Source organism: Ahaetulla prasina, chromosome 5, assembly GCF_028640845.1.
Source record: "Ahaetulla prasina isolate Xishuangbanna chromosome 5, ASM2864084v1, whole genome shotgun sequence".
Lineage (NCBI taxonomy): Eukaryota > Metazoa > Chordata > Lepidosauria > Squamata > Colubridae > Ahaetulla > Ahaetulla prasina.
The window spans coordinates 99706425-99729831 of NC_080543.1; the positions used below are offsets into that span (position 1 = coordinate 99706425).

Sequence of the window (23407 nt, forward strand, 5' to 3'; positions counted from 1 at the left end):
TGCCACCCATCTCGTATCTAATGTCTCTGGGCAGTTTTTGACTTGGGAGGGGCTGTAATCCCTTCTGCTAAACTTTAGGTATTGGACTATTCCCAAAAGATTGCCGATTGCTTTTGATAATACCGTAGTGCAGTCTTTATAATACCAGGGGTCATGTTGCAGGTACTAAATGAAGTACATACATAGTAAACACAAACATTTTCTTTGTGATCACCAGAGCCACATAGATGATCCAGATATAATCATAGCTGTACCTATAGTTTCTTCTCCTTCATAGCTGTGTCCAGAACTTTCATGCAATCTTAGTTTACTATTTAGGACCATGATGGTGAACCTACGGCACGTGTGTCGGAGGTGGCACGCAGAGCCCTCTTTGTGGGCATGTGCATCATCGCCAGCTGCTCTCTTGGTTTCTAGTGTGTGTATGCACACCGGCCAGTTGATCTTTGCCCGTGCTGGAGCACTGGAAACACGAAGACCAGCTGTCTGGTGTGCATGCTCAGAATTGTGATGCTCAGAATTCAACACAATTTTAGAGATTAGATCTAACCAATGCTGAATATAGGGGAACTACCTCTTTTTGAGGGTTGGAAATTTTACTTTGACAAGCACTTTTCATTTGCTGGAATTGGCATTCTGGGTGTGTTTAATCTAGAACAAAACTCCATAAGGAATTATGGGGACCATTTATTGCAGGAAAATTGAGTTACAATGCACACATAAGGAAAAATAACTTTTTGACACTAGGGACTGTTGTTGAACGTTCTATTTTAAAATATTATTCTCATTCCCTGTGGTAGGCAGGAGGCAATCAAGTCAGGCTTCGATGGTTAATGGCTAATTATGGTTAATGTTTCATTGAGTTGCTAATTAGAAATAATTAACAACAAATAGTTTGGAGACCAGTGATCTAGTTCATTTTCAAAATTAAATTAGGTGCAATAGAATTAATGATTAATGGAGTAATACCACCAGAGGCAGATCACTAAATAGATTAGCTCTCAAGGTATTATTGGGCTCATGACAGTAAGGTGGAAAGAAAACTTAGTAGTATCATCATCCTTCCCATTGATTTCGTGAAGGCAGAATGGATGTAAATCTGCTATAGGCTGTGGGCATATAAGGGACCTAGAATCTATTTTAGAGGGTTCTTGAGCTTTATTCAGGAGCTATTTGGGGAGGGGAAGGGAGATATTAAGGCTATATTTAATTCTTTAAAGCCAATACTTCTTCTGCCCCCTACAAAGGGACATCCAAATACTTTATAATTTAATATTCCAAATTTTACAGCACATCACTCCCTATTAGTTATTGCCATATATATTCGTGGATCAACAAAGATTTTAGATACCAAAATACATTAAAAAATTAGTTTGGCTTATGTGAGAACAGGCACATCTGTTAGTATATATCAGGGGTGTCAAACTTGCAGTGTCACATCATCATCACGTAATATATCACAACTTTTTTCCCTTCCCATGGGCCAGGAGTTTGACAGCCCAGATTTAGAAGGTCAGCTTATCTGAGAATGGAGCATTTTTCACTTATTTATTATACAAATTTATAGGGCTTCCCAAATCACTGACAAAATCAACATTTTAAATGGTATTTAATTTTTTAAAAAAACAATTTTTAAAAACTTAACATTTTATTTTTAAAAAATATTTAACATTAAAATTTTATTGGCATTTAATTTTTCCATGGTATTTTGGTTAAAAATTTGAGGCTTAGCTTGTCTGCAGATGGGTTTATACACAAGTATATACAGTAATTCTATCGCACCTAAATTAATTTAGAAACCTGACCAGCTCACTGGTCTCCAAACCATTTGATATTAATTAGTTCTAATTAGTAATTCATGAAACATTTACAATATTTTAACCTTGAAGATTCATTTGTCTGTGTCTCTGGGCAGTTAATAAGGATTCAATCAGCCTTGACAGGCTAAAACAACAAAAGCCAGTAGCCATACTAGAGTAAAACTGAAGCCAAACTCCAGACAATTCTATCATATCATTCAATCCTCTCCCTGGTAGGTAGCCCAAAGCTGTTTTGAAGGCAGATGACGTTGAGCTGGATTGTGGATTGTGGAGAAGTAGCTGTTTTGTAACCCAGGGAATGAGGAGAAGTAGCTGATATCTAGCCCAGGCAATTTCATTTCTTCAAACTAAACAAGGAAACAATTAGTGCTTCTAATTTACAAAAAAGAACTTTATTTACAAGAAAGTCTATACACTATTCATACATAAAAATATATAAAATCAAAATAGAAAATACAAAAGTGTTAAAATGTATACAAACACTTTTTAAAAACATGACTCCTGGAAAATCTCAAACTTTCATTTCTTAAAGAGTGTACATTCACTTAAAAATCATCATACAAAATAATTATCAAGGCTATTAAAAAGTACACGGTTTTCTACTGAATAACTCAGCAACTAGCTTTAAAGAATCCAGTTCACAAATAATAATTTAAGGACAAATTTCAACTCATGCATTGTATGCAAAGTTGCATGAAGAGAAAGGTAGCTTTGTGCAACTCACTTTTCTTACTTCTTGCTGCAGTTTTCTATTCCCCCCAAAGGTCCTTTCCACAGAGTATCAAACTGAATATTAATAGCTACATCTTGGAGAGTTGCAGTGGGAAGTGGAAAATTCAACAGGGAAAGATTCCCACTAAGAGCAATTCTCCTATCACACAGTCATTCAATAGATTCAGCCATGGGTTGAGGCCATTTGCTTTGTTTTCCAAAAGGGAAAGTTTGTTGCATGAACCAGCCTTGATCTAACCATATAGGAGACAGTCCTTTATTAAACAACAGAAATCTGCAATATTAAAAGTTCTTTCCATAAACTTTCAAGAAGCATCAGTTACTAAAATCTAATCAATTATTAAGGTATTTTTTGCTACTCTGAAGACAGTATTATGACCACCTCTATTTCTGAAAGGGAAATTTATTACAAAAATTGCCCAAAGTGTAATTCCTTTAATTCCAGAAAACAGTAATCTGAATCTCCGTTGTCAGCTTGTACATGGTCAGCTGGAACACTAGAAAATCACACTGGCATACTTTTTAATATATATGCCTGTGTATTTAAACTGGTAAAAAGTATGGGTTGTAATCAAATTAAATGAGGAACTTTGAATTGCATTACCTAGTTCAAAGTTTAATCTGTGACTAGAATAAATTTTGAATAGAGTTCAAACTAGCGCATTTTTCAAGTGCTAAATATCATATAGAGCCAGAATATTTTCCAATACAGGTAGTCCTGCTTAACAACTGCCTTGTTTGTTTCATCACACTTCAATTGTTGCAATGTCCCACAATTATGAAATTGCCATTTGCTGGCTTCCAACAACTAGAGCCAAAGGAGAAAGCCAGTGATAGATTTGCAAATCACAATCACATGATGTTTTGCATAATGACTAAAGGTGATTCACTTAATAACTCTGGTGGGAATGAGGTTGTAAGCCCCTCATGGTCACATGATGTCTTGCATAATGACTGCATTGCTTAGCAACAGTTATGGTTGTTACGCAAGAACTACCCGTAGATTCATTAATATTTTATATTGAATAAGATGACTTTCTTTTAATAATTATTACTAATGCATATATTTTCTTTATTAATACATATCTTTTTCAATCTATAGATAATACTAATATCTGCATCAGATATTTGACTTAAGGTCTTAGTTTTTTCTCATAGATTGATTATTAAAAGCAAGCAGAACAATTTGGAGTAATTTTAAGGCAATCATGGTAAACTGGATTCCAGAATATAAAGCCTTGCTTGAAGAGGTTTTGAAGCCACAGAGCATCAGATTTATATTTCATACTTAGCACCGTATTTCAATTGGGCCAAAGATACCACAGGGCTGACATGGTATCTTTGGCCCAATTGAAATACGGTGCTAAGTATGAAATATAAATCTGATGCTCTGTGGCTTCAAAACCTCTTCAAGCAAGGCTTTATATTCTGGAATCTAGTTTACCATGATTGCCTTAAAATTACTCCAAATTGTTCTGCTTGCTTTTAATAATCAATCTATGAGAAAAAACTAAGACCTTAGTTTTTAGTTTCACCTCTCTACACATATTTACAACTCAAACCTCCCTTTGGCAATAAATACCACTGACTCTACTAGACTATACTTTCAAATAAGTGTGCTTAGATGTATTCATTAAAGTTGAAATACAGTCATTTGGATTCAACTCTTAAATCTAGCTGTTTTAGACTGTAATCCTCACCATTTCCATTCCAGTAATTGGAGATGATAGAAACTAGAGGCCAAAATACTAGATAACATTTGCCAAGGTTGTGCTAACCATAGTTTAATTATCTGGAATGAGGATATTTATATATGGGCATGAACACATCCCCTTCCCATGTACTTTATTATGTTGCCAAAGAATCAATTATGTTAAATTTAAATCAGGATAGTCATCTGCAGCAACAGAGCTATTTTTCATGGCCCCTAAATTTGGACAATATAGTTGCTAAAAAGTGGTTTCATGCTGCTTTATTGAAGTCAACACTGATAGCATAAGCAAGTAAATTTCACATAATTATCAAAGATTTTGCTTTTAAGAAAACTTCCTCCAAAAAAGACAAAGAACTTCCTCGCTCTGTCCTCGATTGTGGCAACTATCTATAATTTAAACTAACAATAATTTTCACTTTTCAGACATATAGATGTGCAATAATGACAAATTATAGTGACTTTAAGTAAGAAGAGTGATCTCATCACTCCACCAGAAGGAAAGAACACAGCACAGAAGCTAAGGCTTTCTATTGCCTGTTATGTCCATGAGATGTGATCATATTAACACATTTAATTTTAATTAAAGTAGTAGAAATTTAGTTGTCCTGTCCTCAGTCATTTACTTTTTTTTACTAATTTTATCCACTGTTTGGTAGGCTATCCTGGGATAGCAACTCAAGGGGCAACCATGTTTTTGGCTTAAAAAAAATTGTGCATCTTGATTGCCATGATATAAAGAAGATGTTGAAATTCTAGAAAGAATGCAGAGAAGAGCAACAAAGAAGATTAGGGGACTGGAGGCTAAAACATATGAAGAACAGTTGCAGGAACTGGGTATGTCTAGTTTAATGAAAAGAAGGACTAGTGGTGACATGATAGCAGTGTTCTAATATCTCAGGGGCTGCCACAAAGAAGAGACAGTCAACTAAGCATCTGAAGATAGAACAAAAAGCAATGGATGGAAACTAATCAAAGAGAGAAACAACCTAGAACTAAGGAGAAATTTTGTGACAGAACAATTAATCAGTGGAACAAGTTGCCTTCAGAAGTTGTGGGTGCTCCAACACTGGAGATTTTTAAGAAGAGATTGGACAATCATTTGTCTGAAATGGTATAGGGTTATTGCTTGAATAGGGGGTTGGAGTAGAAGACCTCCAGGGTCCCTTCCAATTCTGTTATTCTGATTTAAAGTATGATTTAAGTATTATGTTTGCTTGCTACAGCAACATCAATATTTTTCTCTAGGAATACAAAGCAACTTGCACAGCATTATTTTTCAATTTAATTCCCTCTACAACTATTCTTTTGAGGCTAACAACTAGCCCAAAGTCATCCAGGGACTTTCTGTACTAATCCCACCATTATATAACTGAAATGATACTAAATACTTCTCATCTTCCAATTTTTGTAATTGCCTCAAGATTAAGATTAACTTTCTATTTGAAAGTAAATCCTTTTGAGAGTACTAGAATATTATCTTTAGAACTAAACCCAGGAAAACTCTTCTGATTCATAAGAAGGCATTGTTTATATATGAATAGGGCTATTTGTACTCATTATTAAAAGTAATTAAATTTTCAGAGTTCAAGGCAGCTCAGGTTCCATCAGAGAAATTGAATCAGAGACTTAACTAAGCAACACTGTGGATTCTGTGAAGACCACAGAGAGAATACAATTCTTCTCCCAGGCTAATGAAAAATCTTATCTGGGCAACCTTGACTTCTAAAATTCCAACAAACAGTGACCCCACTTTCAATTTATCTTGAATGTCTAATCTTGAATGTAAGAACTCTGTACCTTTTAACATCATAAAAGCTTAAATTCATAGGAAACTGGATTCTACGTCTAAAGTGGGTTTTACTCTTTTTAAGTGTAAAACTGACAGAATAAGAGCACACATGCTGGATATAAACTATGATTAAAAAACAAGATTTCAGAAAGCAAGGCTAATGGGAAGACCAATGATAGTTTAAATATGCCTTCAAATTATATATAAGATTAGAAGAATACAATTTAAAGAATATTGTGTTTTTGTCTATCAACGAAAAATTGGCTCAATAGTTAATTCCCTGCAATATACATAAAAACATTTCAATTTCACCATTTGAAGGCATTATTTATAAAAATCGAGAGCACCACATTAAAAAATTCACAGTGGAAAGTATAGACCATAAAATAACAGAAAATGAGTGCAGCTTTTCACCTGTATCGCTATCAATACAGAGATAAGTGAGGCTATCAGTATAGTCATTGTATCAACTGAAACTTACCTTTCCAATCAATCCCTGCCTTTAAAAAAAAAATTACAGGTAGTCCTTGACTTACAACCATTCATTTAATGACCAAAGTTATAATGGCATTTAAAAAAGTGAGTTATGACCATTTCTCACACTTATGACTGTTGCAGCATCCCCACAGTCACCTAATACAACTTCAGCCTGCATTTATGATGGTTGGAGTGACCCAGAGTTGTCATTTGCAAATCAATGAGGAAAGCCAAATTTGCTTAACAAGTACATGACTCACTTAACTGTAGTGATTTGCTTAACAACCATGGCAAAAAGATCATCAAATAGGACATGACTTACTTAACAACTGCCTTGCTTAGCAGCAGAAATGTTGGGCTCAGTTGTGGCTGTAAGTCAAAGACAACCTGTATTTATTCTTTAAACCAGCAAATAAAGCAAACTCTTAAACAGAATTTACATACGTTTGTGAGATTTTTCACTGAATTATAGTACAAATGTTAATAATGTAGTATTTATAGATAAACCAAAATGCACATACGCGAGCTCTCTCTCCCCCTCTCTTTGTATATATAGTAAGGTGATCTAAAAATATACACATTCTATTTAACATTTAGTTCACATTCATTTACTGTCTCAAAAGAAATAAACTTCCAATAATTTATAATTCATTCTGCTTTCTTCTACTCATGACATTTTAAAAAATTAGTAACACAGAATTAGGAAGAATAGAGTGGCCTACCGATATCCTCCTGTTCTTTTTCTTATTTATCCCCTCAGATTACGTAGGAGTAAAATATACAGGAGCTCTTCTCTTGTAAAACCAATAATCTCAGAAGAAGAGCCAAGAATATATTTCTAAACGTCACAGTCTACGGCTATTGTAATTGACAGAATAAACAACCACAATTTAAATGGCAGAAGTGGTTGCATTGGAATATTTGAAATGGTGCATAAAAAACAAAGTTTAGTTTAAAAGTAGGATCATGGCATCCATAAATTTGTGCTAGTCCATATTTTGGAAAACGGGCAATACTTGGAAAAAGACCATTTGGCACTATATACTGAATAAAAATCCTAGAAGGAATATCAAATGACATTTGGTTAAAGTGACTGCTCAAAGTATACTGCCATGTATCAAATGATACTTTTTATGATATGCATATCATAAAAATGTGTACTATGTAAATTATTTTAGTTAGTAAACAATAGTGTTTCCAGGTGTTTTTTTTAAAAGTGTTTCCTATGTAGTTCTGAAACACCAACCTTGTTCATCTTGACCCAAACTAATTTTTAAAAAGCTACAATTTTAGTCAGGGTACAAAGTAAATATTTTTGGTAATGCCAAATACTCACTTGCAATTAGGCAAGGCAGCTCAACAGATCTTCACATTTAAGAAAATGGTTAGTTAATGCCCAAATATTGGATTCAGAGGAAGTCTCTGTCTCCATAGGAGTCTATAAACTTTAAGCTCTACATCTGAACTTCCCTGAGGCATCAACTTATTTGTTTTTGGAATAAAAACGGACGATTGATTAGATGTAGTTTGTTCTAATAAACATTTTTCAATGATTCATATCAGTATCAGTTTCTATATCTATTTTCCCTGCTGGACAAATTGTCAAAGGCAAAAGCAGCACTTTAATATTCCTCAATCAATATAAGTTGCTTTACAGCAAACAACCTGCTTCATAGATCACTGATCCATCTAATCCATGGGTGTCAAACTCATGGTGTCATGTTGTCGTCACTTGACATATCGTGACTTTTTCCCCCTTTGCTAAAACGGGGTTGGGTGTGGCCACTGTGGTTTGACACCCCTGATCTAATCCAATACTTATTGGCAATGGTTCGATTTTTTTTCCTAGCTTTAGCTAGAGATGCTGGAATTTAACTTGGAATCTCCTGTATATAAACCATGTTCTCTTCCACTCTGCAGGTTATTTTTTCCCCCTGCGGATTTTTAGAGGGTTTTTTGGCTAATGCATCAGGTCAAAATAATAAACTGTTTTCTGAAATCATAGGTAGTTTCTCTCTTGTCACTCTTTCCTATCTACTTATAAATCTATCTATATATTTAATCAAATACAGTCTTAATGCATTTGAAAATAGACTAGCACAAAATATTTATAAGACTGGGATGCCATGTTCTAGCACTAGACGAAATAAAGAATGAAAAGAATATGGCTCATTGTATTAAATACATATCCAGTTTTTGTTCTTTTTATTGTTCTTTTTAAAAAAATTAGGAGAGAGAAAGGATAGAAATCCTAGGCTAGAACTTTTTGCTATCATTCCATTTTTATTTCTGTTCTAAGAACTGTTTTATTGGATTACACTAAACTAATAAAATGCTTCCTCTAAAAGGCTTTAATCTGACACATGTAAGAAGAAGCGTTTTCTGGCAGACCATATATAAATACTCAAGTTGATTTTCACTATATTTTGCATTTCTCAATAAGCTACATCTTAGAAACATTGCAAAGAAAAACTAAGAGGCCCTAGAAACAAGAATTTCCATCATGCCTACTACTTAACTACACACTGTAGACTTAAGACTGGTTAGTCTAGGATCCATTTTTCAAGTATTTCTGCTATTTATCAGTATGACTATAGCACCTTATTGCACATTGTTTGAGAAAGATATCATTCTTATGGGAACCAGAACCGTCGTCGGCATCTCGCTGACTGAAACCCTGGCAAAATCACTTTCCCTTTCCGATATAAATCCTCCTTGAGTCCTGTGTTCAACCTCTGCACCAGCAGTTTCTCATAAAGCAGCGGGTGATAAGCCCCCAAGGTACAAGCTGCATCATGGTAATGTTCATGGTAGTGGCAAAGATCAGTTTGTCGGATGGATGGAATATATTCGTACACATGGACTTCACTGCACATGGACATCATGATGAAAATCCCTAAAAATAAAGCACATACATAACTGCAGTTTCGCCACAGACTGTAATATGCAATTACAATGTCAATTCCCCTTTATTTTTCATAGGTTACAAACTTTTTATTATACCTTGTTATGTACATGTTTGGTTACCAGGAAAAGAATCATGCTTCAACCTGGTTATAATAGCAAGTACCAGAAACCAGAGTCACCAACAGATCTGGATGATGCTAGAGTTGGGAGCATGAAGTACAGCATAAACAGGAAAATAACATAACTGTGTATTAGAATAAAAAGTAGAATATGGTACTAAATTCTGTCCTGCAAGATAAGCATAATCCTTTATTAAAATAGTAGCAAATCTCTGCATTATTTTTAATCAACAAGACATTCCATTTTCTCATCTGACTTTAAGATTTAGTGAAATGTTGAACTTTTGAAAAAGACATTGTGCTCCCATTGCAAGCACTGGGTCTATACAGGCATTTCCTTCAAATTCCTATAAAGTCTCCTGAATAAGGAAGTCCCTAACTTACAGCTCAGCTTTCAAAAATCATTTCCTATTTTTATATTTATTAAAGTTAAAATAAAAAACACCAAGAATTAAAAAAAAACCCACTAAACAAACAAAACATTAAAAAAGTGCATTAAAAACCACTAACTCATCTACACTTATTATCTCCCCAATTGAATACTGCTAAATATATTACAATACTAAAGACCCCCAAATTGTTAAACTATTAATTCTATTTGCAGATTATTAACCTCTCATCTATCCACTACATTAATGACAAAATAGTTAACAGGTAAAACAATAATAAAACAGCAAGATTAAAATTTCAAAATTTTCTGTGAACAAACTGTTATTGTAATCAACTTGTATATAGTTTACCACAGCTTCTTATCTATTCCCAAATTGTCCTGCTTAGCTTTCAAAGTTATGATGGACCCTCCCAGAGCAATTTATGACTCAATCCCAAAATTCCAATGGCTGCCTGACATGCCCCACCCACAGTCACATGACCACATTTTGAGTGCTTGGCAATTGGCCTGCATTTATGGCCATTTGTAGTGTCCCAGTCATGCAACAGTCTTTTATAACATGCCTACAATCAACAATTGGTTTGTTTAACCACCGCAAAAAAAGTTGTAAAATTAGGTTGGTCACAGCGTAACCCTCTTTACAATCATCACCGCTTAAGACTGAAATGTTGTAATTTGAGGACAACTTGTATGTAAACAATTATACTTTGAATTTAAACTATGATAAAAACAAAGATATGGAAAAATAAAGTTGAACCTTTGTTTATAATTCAGTTGGATATTAGTACATAGAAAACACTATCTGAATTGTTTCTTCTGACAGTGAATGCAACTTGTTAACAACTGCTCCTTTTTCTTTCAATATTTTTAAATTTTTATTTACAAAATTAAAATATAAACTCAAAAAAAGAAAAAAAATGCAAGAATAAAGCAAAGCTAAACAAGACATTAAAAAGTGCATAAAAGCAACATATACACAGATTGTCCTCCCTAGTTGAATACTGAAAAATATATTTCAAGAATAATAATTTGCTGACAGTGAATGCAACAGCTGCTCCGTTTTGTAGAAGCTTAGGTACTGGACATTTTCACTTTCTGACAGCTTAGAACTTCGGAAGTGCCCTTCTGATTGGACCTCTGGCCCATCTAGTCCAGTAATCTCTTCTTGGCTAACCAATTGCCCAAGGAAGCCCAGATCATTCATTCATCCAGAATGTAGGCAATAATGATTCAGTAAAGATTTTTCTGGGAATGTCTATTAGTTTGGAAAATTATGCTTGTGTGCTTCCCAAATTTGTGGTTCTCTTACCCAGACAGGCTTGGTTATAACGTTGATAAAAAACCAAGAAACTGGGATTGTGGGTTCCATACTCAGAGGAGTCAATTCTTTTTGCTTCTTGGGATGTTACTCTAGATGAATGGATTGACTTCCAAGGCTTTCTTGGTTCCAAGGAATGATGGCTATGACAGATTAAACATTGCAAAAGTCCTGCTTAGATAAGAAAGTTGGCTAAAGGATCTTCAAGGGCTATCGGAATCTTGCTTTAATTAGTCTAGCTACCTTTATGATGACAGTGTTTCAGGGTCAGATTTTGTTGCCAAGGCTGTAGATTGGCTAAGATACCCTTGTGGGGGATTCAGGGAGCAACATGATAGTCTGAAAATGTCTGGAGGCCGCAGAAAGACATTTCTTTTGTTTACAGGGTCTTTTACACTGCAGACTTAAGATGCTTGAATGCCATGTGCAAACTAGCTGGAAATGAAGCTGGTTTAAGAAACCCCTTTCTGGATTTCAATTCTTTCCTCAGCTTTGTAATTAGACCTTCAAAGTGATTTTCGCCTTTTAACTGCATACAATATCATCAGAACTGTAAGACAAAATTATGGAGGAGTGCACGCTCATGTATCTACTTCTGTAAATACTACTAGCCTTGCATTGCTGAAAGAGAAATCAAGGCTCTCCTAGCTACTGTATGTTAAAAATAAAGAGAGGAAAAAGGAGGTCCTTATGCGCTGAAGGTTTAATCCCAGAAGCCCAAATTATGATAGGGAGAGTCTGAAGGCTGCTTCTTTCTCACTGATAGCATAATAATAGGCCTGGGCTTCTGTCTTCTTAGTCATCACAAAGTATCTCTTCCAGATGAGAAGAGGAAGAAGAGAGCTGCTTTTCATGGGTCTGCTGATATGGACCGAGGTGATTACTGAATGTTTTGCATCTTGTTCCTATACTGATTCAATATGCAATATAGCAAAAGAAATCAGTAGACTCCCATCACTGGAAGTTGTTAAATGTAAGCCACCTATTAAGCATGCAGATGATCCTGTTTGGGCTGCGATAGCCTTTCAAAGTATGTGATTCCTTTATCAAGTGTGTGTGGCAATTGAATATTTTCAGCCAGATTCTCTCTCTCTCAGAAAATATGTATGGAGTGTAGCATAACTAATGTTAATAACTTAATTTTCTTGGACCTGACCTATCCAAACTCTCCCTTTTGCAGCATAGAAAGTAATATAATTTCTAATACTTTAATGCCTACAATACCATATTTGCAAATATTTTAATGCTCATTGCTCAGTGCAGTGTAATCAACTGAAAATTTAATATTTATTTAAATTAATTTATTCCTTTGTTGGAAAAAATTGTATTGTTCCTGTTCTTCCTGTTCTATAGAGTTAGCAAAAGATAATGGTCTAATATTTACATATAGTAAAGCCATAAAGTTGTTTCCTTTTAAACTCAAATATACCATTTTACAATAGATGCAAAAGCTCTGAATACTTTATCATAAAAAGTAAGCTTTTATAAACATTTACCATCTCTAGATTAAGATAATTTAACTCTAAAAATAAAAATTGACAACATTGTGAGATGAATGGCTATATAAATTTAATAATAAATAAAAAATTACATATTGTAAATGTGTTTTCTAAATAACATTATAAAATATATTTTGTCTCCCTTCCAAGCTATGAATGCTGTTACTAAAAATAAACATAAACTAAAAATAAAGCCAAAAAGCAATTTATGCTACAGCCTATGCCAATTTTATACTCATCAGTAACTATTTTTTAAAAAAAGTTTCTTTAATATCTAGTTCTGCAATCACAGTACTCAGCAATAGACTATTTTACCAGGTAATCATTATGGCTCAAATAAATGACAATTGAAGAGTTACAGTATATAAAACAAGACACAATCGCTTTTAATATATGAATACTGAACTCACACAATTCTGGGTGTAATTAAAAATTACTAGATAGTTTTATGACAAAAAAAGTTCTTTTTAAGATAGGAAACCAAACATGAAATCGTCAATGATATCATTTTCATTTATCACAGTTTACAAATCTGTCAAGGTTGCTGGGATCTTCATTTTTGTATTAGCCCTCTGTGATGGAATATTCAGATGTTCTTCTGGCTGCTACCAGCTTCTGTTCTCTTCCTTTACATCTGCTGGGTGCCTTTGTATAGGAAAGACACTCATCTTTTCTTCAGTTGTCTTAATGAGTATTATTTTCCAAATCTTCATTTTGCTTTTGAAATATAAACAGAGTACTCTTCAGGGAAAAGAGGGTAAGATTCAGAGTAAGTTGATCACTTTTAGTCTCAGTGATATCAGTAAGAAACTAGTAATAAGTCACTTAAATGCAGCTGATTTCAGAGCCTACAATGTTATTAAATTAATCTACACCCAAATAACTGATTTTTAAAGTGGTACCCTTAACTCTTTTGTGATCCATTATGCTCAATTGTGTGAGGGACGCAGTGGCTTAGTGGCTAAGACGCTGAGCTTGTCAATTGAAAGGTCGGCAGTTCATTGGTTCAAATCCCTAGTGCTGCGTAATGGCGTGAGCTCTCGTTACTTGTCCCAGCTTTTGCCAACCTAGCAGTTCAAAAGCACATAAAAAATGCAAGTAGAAAAATAGGGACCATCTTTGGTGGGAAGGTAACAGCATTCCATGCGCCTTTGCCGTTTTAGTCATGCCGGCCACATGAACACAGAGACATCTTCAGATAGAGCTGGCTCTTTGGCTCTAAAACGGAGAGGATCAGCACCCCCTAGAGTTGGGAACAACAAACACATATGTGCAAGGGGGAACTTTACCTATGCTCAATTGTGGACTGAAGGAAGGGAAATATTACAATGGATATGTAACACAAAGGCAGAACTCTGTGATCCTCCAGATGTTCTAAACTATTAACTCTTAGCAGCCTAACTAGGGAAGGATGCTCATAATTGTGGTTTAGCAACATCTGTAATGACAAAAATTCCCAGCCTCTACTTTAAAGGATAGTATGGGAATCCAGACTAATGTTGAAGGTGCTGGTTTTTTTCTCAAATATTAAAAAATATATATATCTGAAACTTAGCAAACATTGCTCAGCAATCCTTGCTCCTTTCTTTTAAAATATAGGATTAATGTCTATTGCATTTCATTCTGGTCAAATGCACAGTAAGTAGTAAAAATCACATATTTATAATTTTAATTTGTGAACTTTATGGGCCCCAAGTTAGAAATCCATAATAATAACTTCACTGTAGTAGCATTTCTGATCAACAGGGCTGAACAGTATTTTAGGACCAAAATAAGAAATTGATTTCAAACATGCATGGGTACACACAAAGCACCTATCAGAATATTTTGAAGCAGCTGCTTTATGGTGTTTCTGACGGAGGCTGGATTTACATCCCTGCTTGTTTCATTTCTTTGTCTCTAAAGTGCTGCAAATCTTTCTGTGTCTGAATTTGTTTAAGGACAAAACCACTTCCCTTCTGGATGACAGCCAAAGCCTGTGTAATTCAACAGTCAGTTCCCATCAGTGGTCACAGCCCATAGCCAGACATGAATAGGATGGTTTTTCTCCCACCTGTTGGCATTGAGAATAATATTGTGTCCTGAAGATACGCGTGATAGATACATGTATCTATCATAGCTAAGTAAAATGGACAGTCTTTGCTTCCATGTTTCTTAGCAGATTTGCAATCAAAACCTTTTTTTTCAAACATAGTGATGTCAATATTTTAATCTGGTGCAAATAGAGCTCAAATTATATATCAATTTATTTCTGAACTGATTGCTAGAATGTATACGTCTCTCAATCTCTCAAAAGGCTCCAAGTAGTACTGTCAGCATTTAGCTATGTTGTATACTACATCGCCTCTCTGTTTATCCCACCCTCCTACTAAATTCCGCTAAAGATGTTACCTAGCCTGGTAACAAAATGTTCAGAAACCAACCCACAAGCTCAGAGAATCAACCTCTACCCCCCAGAAAACTTAATGCTAAAAAAGACGAAGATCTGAGGAATTTCAGAAGACTGCTAAAAAGAGAGAGAGAGTATTTCAATGAAAATTTTAAAAACCTGGGAACTAACATGAAAAATAAAAAATCTTCCAAACTATTTTTGAACTCAAAGAGTTTCCAACTTCAGCTTTGTATACTAAAAGATTTAACTGACTCCAAGCAGATCAACCAAAGATAGTATACTGAAATTCTGCACAATAGAGATTTATAAGTATACCTATTTATACAAATTTCTAGCACTAGATGATTAAGTCAAATTAGGAGTCTTCATTGTCAATTTGGAAGGCTACAAGAATTGATGATATATTTATAGAAATATGAAAGAAACAAAAGAAGAATCAGTAAAGATTTTAACTAAACTATGCCAGACTGAACTATTCCAGTCTGTTAGCCAGATTGTCATTGTCCAGATTGGCTGGCTGGAAAACGACACACAGTGGCTAACAGACTGGAATAGTTCAATCTATACACAAATACCAAAGAAAGCAGACTTTCCTGCAAGGTATGTCCTTAGTTTCACATTCTAACAAAATAATGCTTAGGATGATGCAATAAAGGTTGGAGCCCTATGTGATAAGAGAGAAAACCAAATCATCAAGTTGCTTTGAAAAAGATCCAGGAACAAAAAACATTATTGCTGGTGCATTCTGTATAATTGAAAAACCCAAAGAATACCAAAAATAAATATGTGCATAATTACATATAAAATTATTGTATTTTTGATTGTATTGATCATGTTGAACTTTGAAATATGCTTAGAAAAATGGGAATGCCAGACTATTTCATTGTCCTCTTACAAAACCTACACACTAGACCAGGGGTCACCAACCTTTTAGACTTCAGGGACCACTAAATTCATAATTTTAAATCCTGCGGACCAGTAATATGAGTTTTTTTAAAAAGATAAACAGTATTTAGTGCAATATAAAAAATGCAAATAATTTTTCTGTGGACCACCAAAATTTTCTCACGGACCACCAATTGGTGACCGCTGCACTAGACAAGAAGCCACAGCCTTGATAGAATAGCAACAGCACTTAGACTTATATTCTGCTTCACAGTGCTTTACAGCCCTCTCTAAGTGGTTTACACAGCCAGCATATTGCCCCCAATAATCTGGGTCCTCTTTTATTGACCTTGGAAGGATGGAAGGCTGAGTCTACCTTGAGTCGGTGAGGAGTGAGCACCTGGCAGTCAGCAGAATTAGCCTGCAATACTGCATTCTAACCACTGCACTACCACGGCATAGATTGGATTCATATTGGTAAAAGACTAAAATAAAGCTGCATACTCTTTCTTTACTTAATCAACCTATATGCTGAATATATATTGAAAAAAGCAGGATTCAAAGATGATTGTAGGTTTAAAATTAGAGGAAGAAACAATAATCTATCTGTGCTATGCTAATGACACTATTAGTGATCTGCAGGTTCTAGTAATGTAAAGTCACAGAATACAGTGAGAAAATAAGACTACGTAAAAAGATGACCCAACTAATGGCAAGAGCCAGCCTGATGCTGTTGTTAAGGCACCTGGCTAGAAACAGGGACGTTCAAGTCCCAGTTCAAGTCCTGCCTTTGGCATAAAGCCAGCTGGATGACCTTGTTCTATTAGAAAGTTGACATTATCTGTATGCTCTGAACTGTGACATTATGTTTCATAAATTCTTTCATGTTTATGCAAATATCACTGAAAGATCTTTATGCTAATTTATTTATAATTTCAGCTACTTAAGCTAAAATATTAAATTAATTTCCAAATGCCAGCAAGCCATAGTTTGAAATACTTTCATATCTAAAGTTGAACTGTGACCTGGTATAAGATGATTTATCACTTTAGACATTGTTCATTAATTTTATATTTTATCTTTGTATGAAACCAAGTAAAAGCTTCTTATCCACCATAGACAAAAGTTGTGGCATACACTTCAATAATAAATGATTTTTTTTCCAGAAATTCCAGGTGTCCTGAAAAAATTAGGAAAGAAGAGCAGTTGAAAAATTAGAAAGAAGAGCAGTTGATATGATTACTGAACAACATGCTTTCCATCAGCTTCTGTAATTTTTTTTTTACCATTTTGATATTCAAGATTTCAACTGATATAAATAATTATTTACACAGACACAACTCATGAGAAAAATCTACCATCGGACATACCTACCAATGAAACCTGATGAAGGAGGGTTGGGCTGTATTTTCTCTTTAGTGTTCTCCTGAATAATATCCCAGAGCTGCCATATAAATTTTGGATGAAGAATGTAGAATGGTTGGTTTGGATTCTTACTGCGATGCTGTATGTATGGAGTAAACAAGTTGTAGTCTGGATTCTTATACCACTAGCAGGGAAAATAAAAAATTTTTTAGAATGCTTAGCATACACCAAAAATTATCTAAGGTATCACATTGTTATCTTTGTAAATATGAATGAATCTTGGTGGTTACCACAGCAGAAGCAGAATGCTACATTTTTGACTTAAAAAACTATCACTATTTTAATCACTATTAACTACTGCTAGTCCTCATTTAATGACCAGTCACTTAACAACCATTCAAAATAATGTCTGACCCCCCCCGCCCCCAAAGTTACTTACGACCCATCCTCAAAGTTATAACAGCCGCACAGCCTCCTTAGGTTTGCCTGGTGGCATTTTAGGCACTTGGTTGAATTTAGGACAGGATGCAGCATAGTCATGTGACTATGATTTACAATGTTTTTGCCAGTTTTCCAGCCCATTCTTTCAGAATGAATTTACTTAATGACCAAATGGTTTGCTTAATAACCACACAATCTGCTTAATCTCATAGTCATTCACTTTATGACCATTGTAAAAATGGTCACAAAATAGTTCATGTGGCAACTCAATAACTGTAAAAAATCAAGACAAAAAATTATGGGTTCAGTTGTGATCATTAAATAAGGACTACCTATATTTTAGATAGTTCTGATACAAAGGGCAGCAAAATGAGCAGAGATTTTGAAATACTTTCCAGATAATTCTAGAATATAAATAAATCCTTTGACTGAGATGGTATAAAACTCCTGCTTTGAGCAAGGGGTTCAACTAGACGACCTTTGAGTTCCCTTCCAGCGCTATGATTTTATGACTTTAAGAAAATGCTGACGAAATTTGAGGTTGTACTTTACCACTCCTCTGATCACAACAAAATACCTTATGCTACCAGACTTGAAATCCTGGGTTTAGAAAATTTAGAACTCTGCTGCCTTTGGCATGACCTGAGTTTAACTCATAGAATCATCTGCTATAATGTCCTTTCCGTTGAAGACTACTTCAGCTTCAATCGCAACAACACACGAGCACACAATAGATTTAAACTTAAAGTGAACCGCTCCAATCTTGACTGTAGAAAATATGACTTCAGTAACAGAGTTATTAATGCCTGGAATGCACTACCTGACTCCGTGGTCTCTTCCCAAAAACCCCAAATCTTTAACCAAAGACTATCTACTATTGACCTCACCCCATTCCTAAGTGGTCTGTAAGGGGCGTGCATAAGAGCACCAGGGTGCCTACCATTCCTGTCCTAATGTTTGCTTTGATTGTATCCAATTCGCATAGTTATTACATGCTTATACCTATATATACTGTTGTGACAAAATAAATAAAATAAAATAAAAAGAGTGACTTATGATTTTCCCTGCCAGCTTCTCCATGGACTTTGCTTGTGCACATGTCTGCAGGACTCTGCAACATTTGGAAGTGTGAGCCAGTTGCCATGCACCCATATGCAGTCACACAACCATGGGTACGCTGCAATGGCTAAAACTTTGAGGGCCAATCAAAAGTATCACTGGTTCAGCATTGTCACAACTTTGAATAATTACTGAATGAATGCAGACCAAATACAAGAGTACAGAAAAAAGTATGATGAGGAAGTTTGGGCAAATAAAATGAATGAGGGCTGAGCTGCAAAAGAGGTACATGAAAGAAAAAATACATGGACTGAAAGGAAAGAAGAGTTCAAGAAAGTTGTGGCTGCATTTATATGCTAAAAAAGGGAAAAGTTTAAAGAAACACAAGGCAGAGTGTGAAGCAGGGTGGAAACAAATTTGATAAAATAGTGAATGGTAGTGTTTCATTATCATGCCTTTCTTTTTTGCTTACTATTACTTTTTTTCTAAAACTTTGCTTATGTGGGATACATAGAAATAGTGGGATACATAGAAAATGTTCATAGATGTTTGCACATATGAATCAGAAAACATTTTTAAAAAATGGAAATCCAGAGAATTCCCCAAAGCTAGATATTTAAAAATGGCTAAAGTCCAACTACGTACTGATACAACTTTGGGTTAGTCATTTTCTGCTAATGCAAATACATTTCAATGAGATATGAAAAACAACATTGCTTTCAATATTTTAAACATTCAAATCTACATCCCATAAATGGGTTAACAATTCCAATCATCGATTCAGCTTTGGCAAAACCCCCGAGGAAGACTGTGAAGCTCATTTCTTTTGAATAAAGAAAGTACCCAATGGTATCAACACAATAACTTATGACTTACCTTATCCAAATTTGAAGAATAAGGAGCAGGATCCCAAGCCACTAAAATAACATCTTTATACAAGGAGTTACCGACGAAATGATAATTAGGATTAGTAAGAATCTGTTAAATGCAAAGAAACACATATCTACTAAAAATTCCAAACTTTATTTCCCGTCTATGTTCTTAGCTTAAAAATTAGCTTTAACTCCCTCCCCCCAATCCTTCTGTCATCAGGTTTAAATGCCCCCCTCCTAAAGAAACTTTAAATACCCTTGCACACTTGATATGTAGAATACCACTGTAGAGAAGATAAGTGTTCTCTTTTCACTTTCCAGGAAGAAAGTAATAAGAGAGAATGGCTCTGCCAAAGAGCATGCTTCTGTCTATGTAGAAGCATACCAGTTTTTTATTTTTCTGTGTAGGTTTCAATCAGTAATTGTCACTGTTAAACTACAACAGCTGGAGATATGTTTATAACTGTTGCAGCATCCCACAGTCACATGATTGCTATATGTGTGCTTCGCAACCTGCTTCTGACAAGCCGAGTCAAAAAAAAGTGGCAGTCATTGATGCCCCTTTAACGATTGTGATGATTTGCCTAACTACGGAAGCAAAAGTGATGTTGTAAGAGCAGCATGGTCATGCAATGTTTCTCTTAGTGACAGCACTCGGTGATGTTGTTGCCAATCCCCACTGTGGTTGGTAAGCGAGGACAACCTGTATGCTCAAGAATGATGAGATCCCATGCAAAAAAAACGTAAAGTCATTTTCCAGCATATACAGGGATACTGCAGGCATGAAATATTTCCCAACAAGTATTTAAGAAATAATTATGGCCTGAGGAGTAAGGAATTTATTAGCTACAAGTCATAGTTAAGAAATATAAAATTCAAAATGCATACAAATAGAAGTTTGTTTTGAAGTGAATAATGTACCTGCCACAAGAGGGTGCTGCAGGTTTTTAAAAAGGAGTATTCATTCTGTTTGATCATGAATCTCTAATCACTTACAGCTCTTAGCTTCATTCCACTCTCCCAACACTTTGCTGGCTTATGTCATCTCTATTTTATCTAGTTCCTGTGAGTTTTAATGGTGTAACGGTCTGAATATTTAATGGCAGTACAGTATGTACTAAAATCTATATCTATTCCATCCAATTTCCACATCCTATGGCATTTTTAAATTTCAAAAATTCAGATTTACTTCTGCACAAAATATCTTTCTAACTAATTTAAAACATCTTTCTCCAAACCATTTTTGCATGCATGTTTAAGGATAAAAATTATATATCTGGAAAATTATACAATCCAAAAGATTTGCCCTGACTGTTTGCTTAGGAAGCACAAAGTTATACTTCTAAAATGCAGAAAAAATGAAGTTGTCTACTTAAAATACAATTTATAAAGAATGAAATAATAAAGATGATAGGAACAGACAAATCAACAAAGCCACTGAGTCTGGCTTTCCTGTTTATTTTCCTCTTCTGTCTTTTTATGTGATCCATAGGATATAAAATTATTTTTTCCCTTCATACTGTATTATGAAGCTAGAAGTTTATTATTTACAATCCTACGGTAACAGAATTTTAAACTGAAGCTAATAGATATGCTGGTTGATGAATATTAACTATCTACGAGCAGCAATCCATTTTGATTAATAAATAAAATATGAGTTAATTCAAATAGTAGAACCTAATAACTTAGATTATACATTTTAAAATTATGTTGTAGAGTAGTTAAAGAGATTCTGTAGAATATGTGGATGGTGATAGATAGATACATATAAACTTTTAGAAATTATTTATTAAGTTTCATATTGCTTAAAAAAGGTCAATATCTCCTAGAAAATAATATACATTTGGATCTTCAACAGATTTACCTGGGAATTAATGATGCGCATTGTAGTTTTATTTCCAACATCTTTTTCATAACCTTTTGTTGGAGCAGAATTGAATCGCAGAACTGCATCATGAGAATCTAGTGTGAAAAAAGTTACTTTTATTTGGTTTTTTATACATGTGCAATCATATAGATGCTTACTTAAAAGTAAATTCCACTATATTCTAAATGGATTCTAGTATACATGCTTGATCTGCAGGTTTTATGCACAAATATTTTCTACTATATTCTCATTTTTTTTCTTTTAATGACCCTGTAATCCCTTTTACTGGCGGATGCCCTTCAGTAAAAAAGCTTTTACTGGGCGGATGCCCTGACACCTACACATAGCTCACAGCAGATATGTTCTCTTTGTGCCCAGAAAGAGAAATATTTGCTGCTACCTAGAATCAAGCTCCCAGCCACTTGACTGTGAGGCTGCACATCTGGGCCACCACACCACTCATTTTCTCTTATATTCTACTATAATATTTAAATTCACTCAAGACTTAGTACAAAGAACAGCCTAAACCAAGACAAATATTTACGCTTTTAAAATTAGTATGGAAATGTGAGCAGTCCTTGTGAACAGAAATTTCATTATGCTTTTTAAATTAGAACAGAAAAATTAATAATCCATGTAAATATGGTTCTATTGCTATGCATAATTCTTTTCACAAAGAGACAATAAATGCAAATACCTAGTTGTAGAACTAGTTACACTTATTATTTCCTTTTTTAACTATTGTTTTAAAAGTTATGCTCTGAAGAAATACTCAGTTGTAATACAATTCCTAAAGTTTATATACTTTGGGTATTTTTATGCATTTTGTATATTTATCTTCAAATACATTTTGCTGTGTCTTGGATTACTAGGCCAACATTTAAATTATGAGTGTGTGTGTGAATATACCCTGGCAATGTTTATTTCCTCATCAGACACAGTTCAGTTATTCATACAATATTTTGCCATTCTGCTGTGAAACAATTCTATACTGCATTGATAAGCCCTGAGTTTTACATGGTAGGTATTGGCTAGATTGAATAGTATCTGAAAATTCTGTAATACTGGGAAAGATTGAAGGAAAGAGAAGGAAGGAGGAAGCTCAGTTGCCTTGATTGCAACAGTAATGGGTGCACCATTTTAAGAACTAAAAGGCCAAGCTGGGATCAGATTCTTCTTGAGAAAAATGAATGTGATCACCAAGAGTTTTCACTGGCTTGATGGCACCTGATCAATGTAATGTAGGACAAAGAATGTTTCTATAATTGGGAGACAGGAAGAGAAAGAGTCAGAGTCAGGGCAATAGTAAGGTACTAGGCTAAGTACTAATAGTTCTGGTTTCTTGCCTGGATTACTTTGAAGGACTTAAAGTTCCATTGTGAGATACAAGCAGTTTTCCAAAAAGCTTTTCGTTCTACCATCATGCTGTCTCATTCATGGCATTTTATAGGAGGCCCAGATGCTAGCATTTTCCACTTCTATGCCCTTTTTTTCATGTTTTCTCACCTATCATTCATCTTTTCCTCTACCACAAACAGTAATAAAAAAGTAGATTAATAAAGTAGGGGGTATTTGCTTATAAATACCAACATAAATATGGTACAAAATTGTATATTAAAACTGTAAGGTTTGAACTTACAGTTGGCTATGAGAACTTGAGCTGACTATGACAGCTCAAGAGATCTGATGTGATATAAAACAAGGATACCTTAAATAAGCAATAAAATTAAAGTGAGCATTAGCAGAAGGAACATACTTAT

At 34.6% G+C, this 23407-nt stretch overlaps 1 protein-coding gene across 2 annotated transcripts in view; it reads right to left on the minus strand.

The window, feature by feature from the left end:
* Positions 1–8058: 8058 nt before the first annotated feature.
* The window catches only part of ST6GAL2 (ST6 beta-galactoside alpha-2,6-sialyltransferase 2), an 85633-nt gene continuing 70284 nt past the window's right edge, over positions 8059–23407 (minus strand). For both annotated transcript variants that reach the window (XM_058186609.1, XM_058186607.1), the window contains 4 exons: positions 21645–21742; positions 19785–19886; positions 17418–17592; positions 8059–9428 (listed from right to left, as the gene is read on the minus strand). In XM_058186609.1, coding sequence (XP_058042592.1) covers positions 9166–9428; positions 17418–17592; positions 19785–19886; positions 21645–21742 — 638 coding nt within the window. In that variant the 3' untranslated portion in view covers positions 8059–9165. The remainder of the gene's footprint in view (positions 9429–17417; positions 17593–19784; positions 19887–21644; positions 21743–23407) is intronic.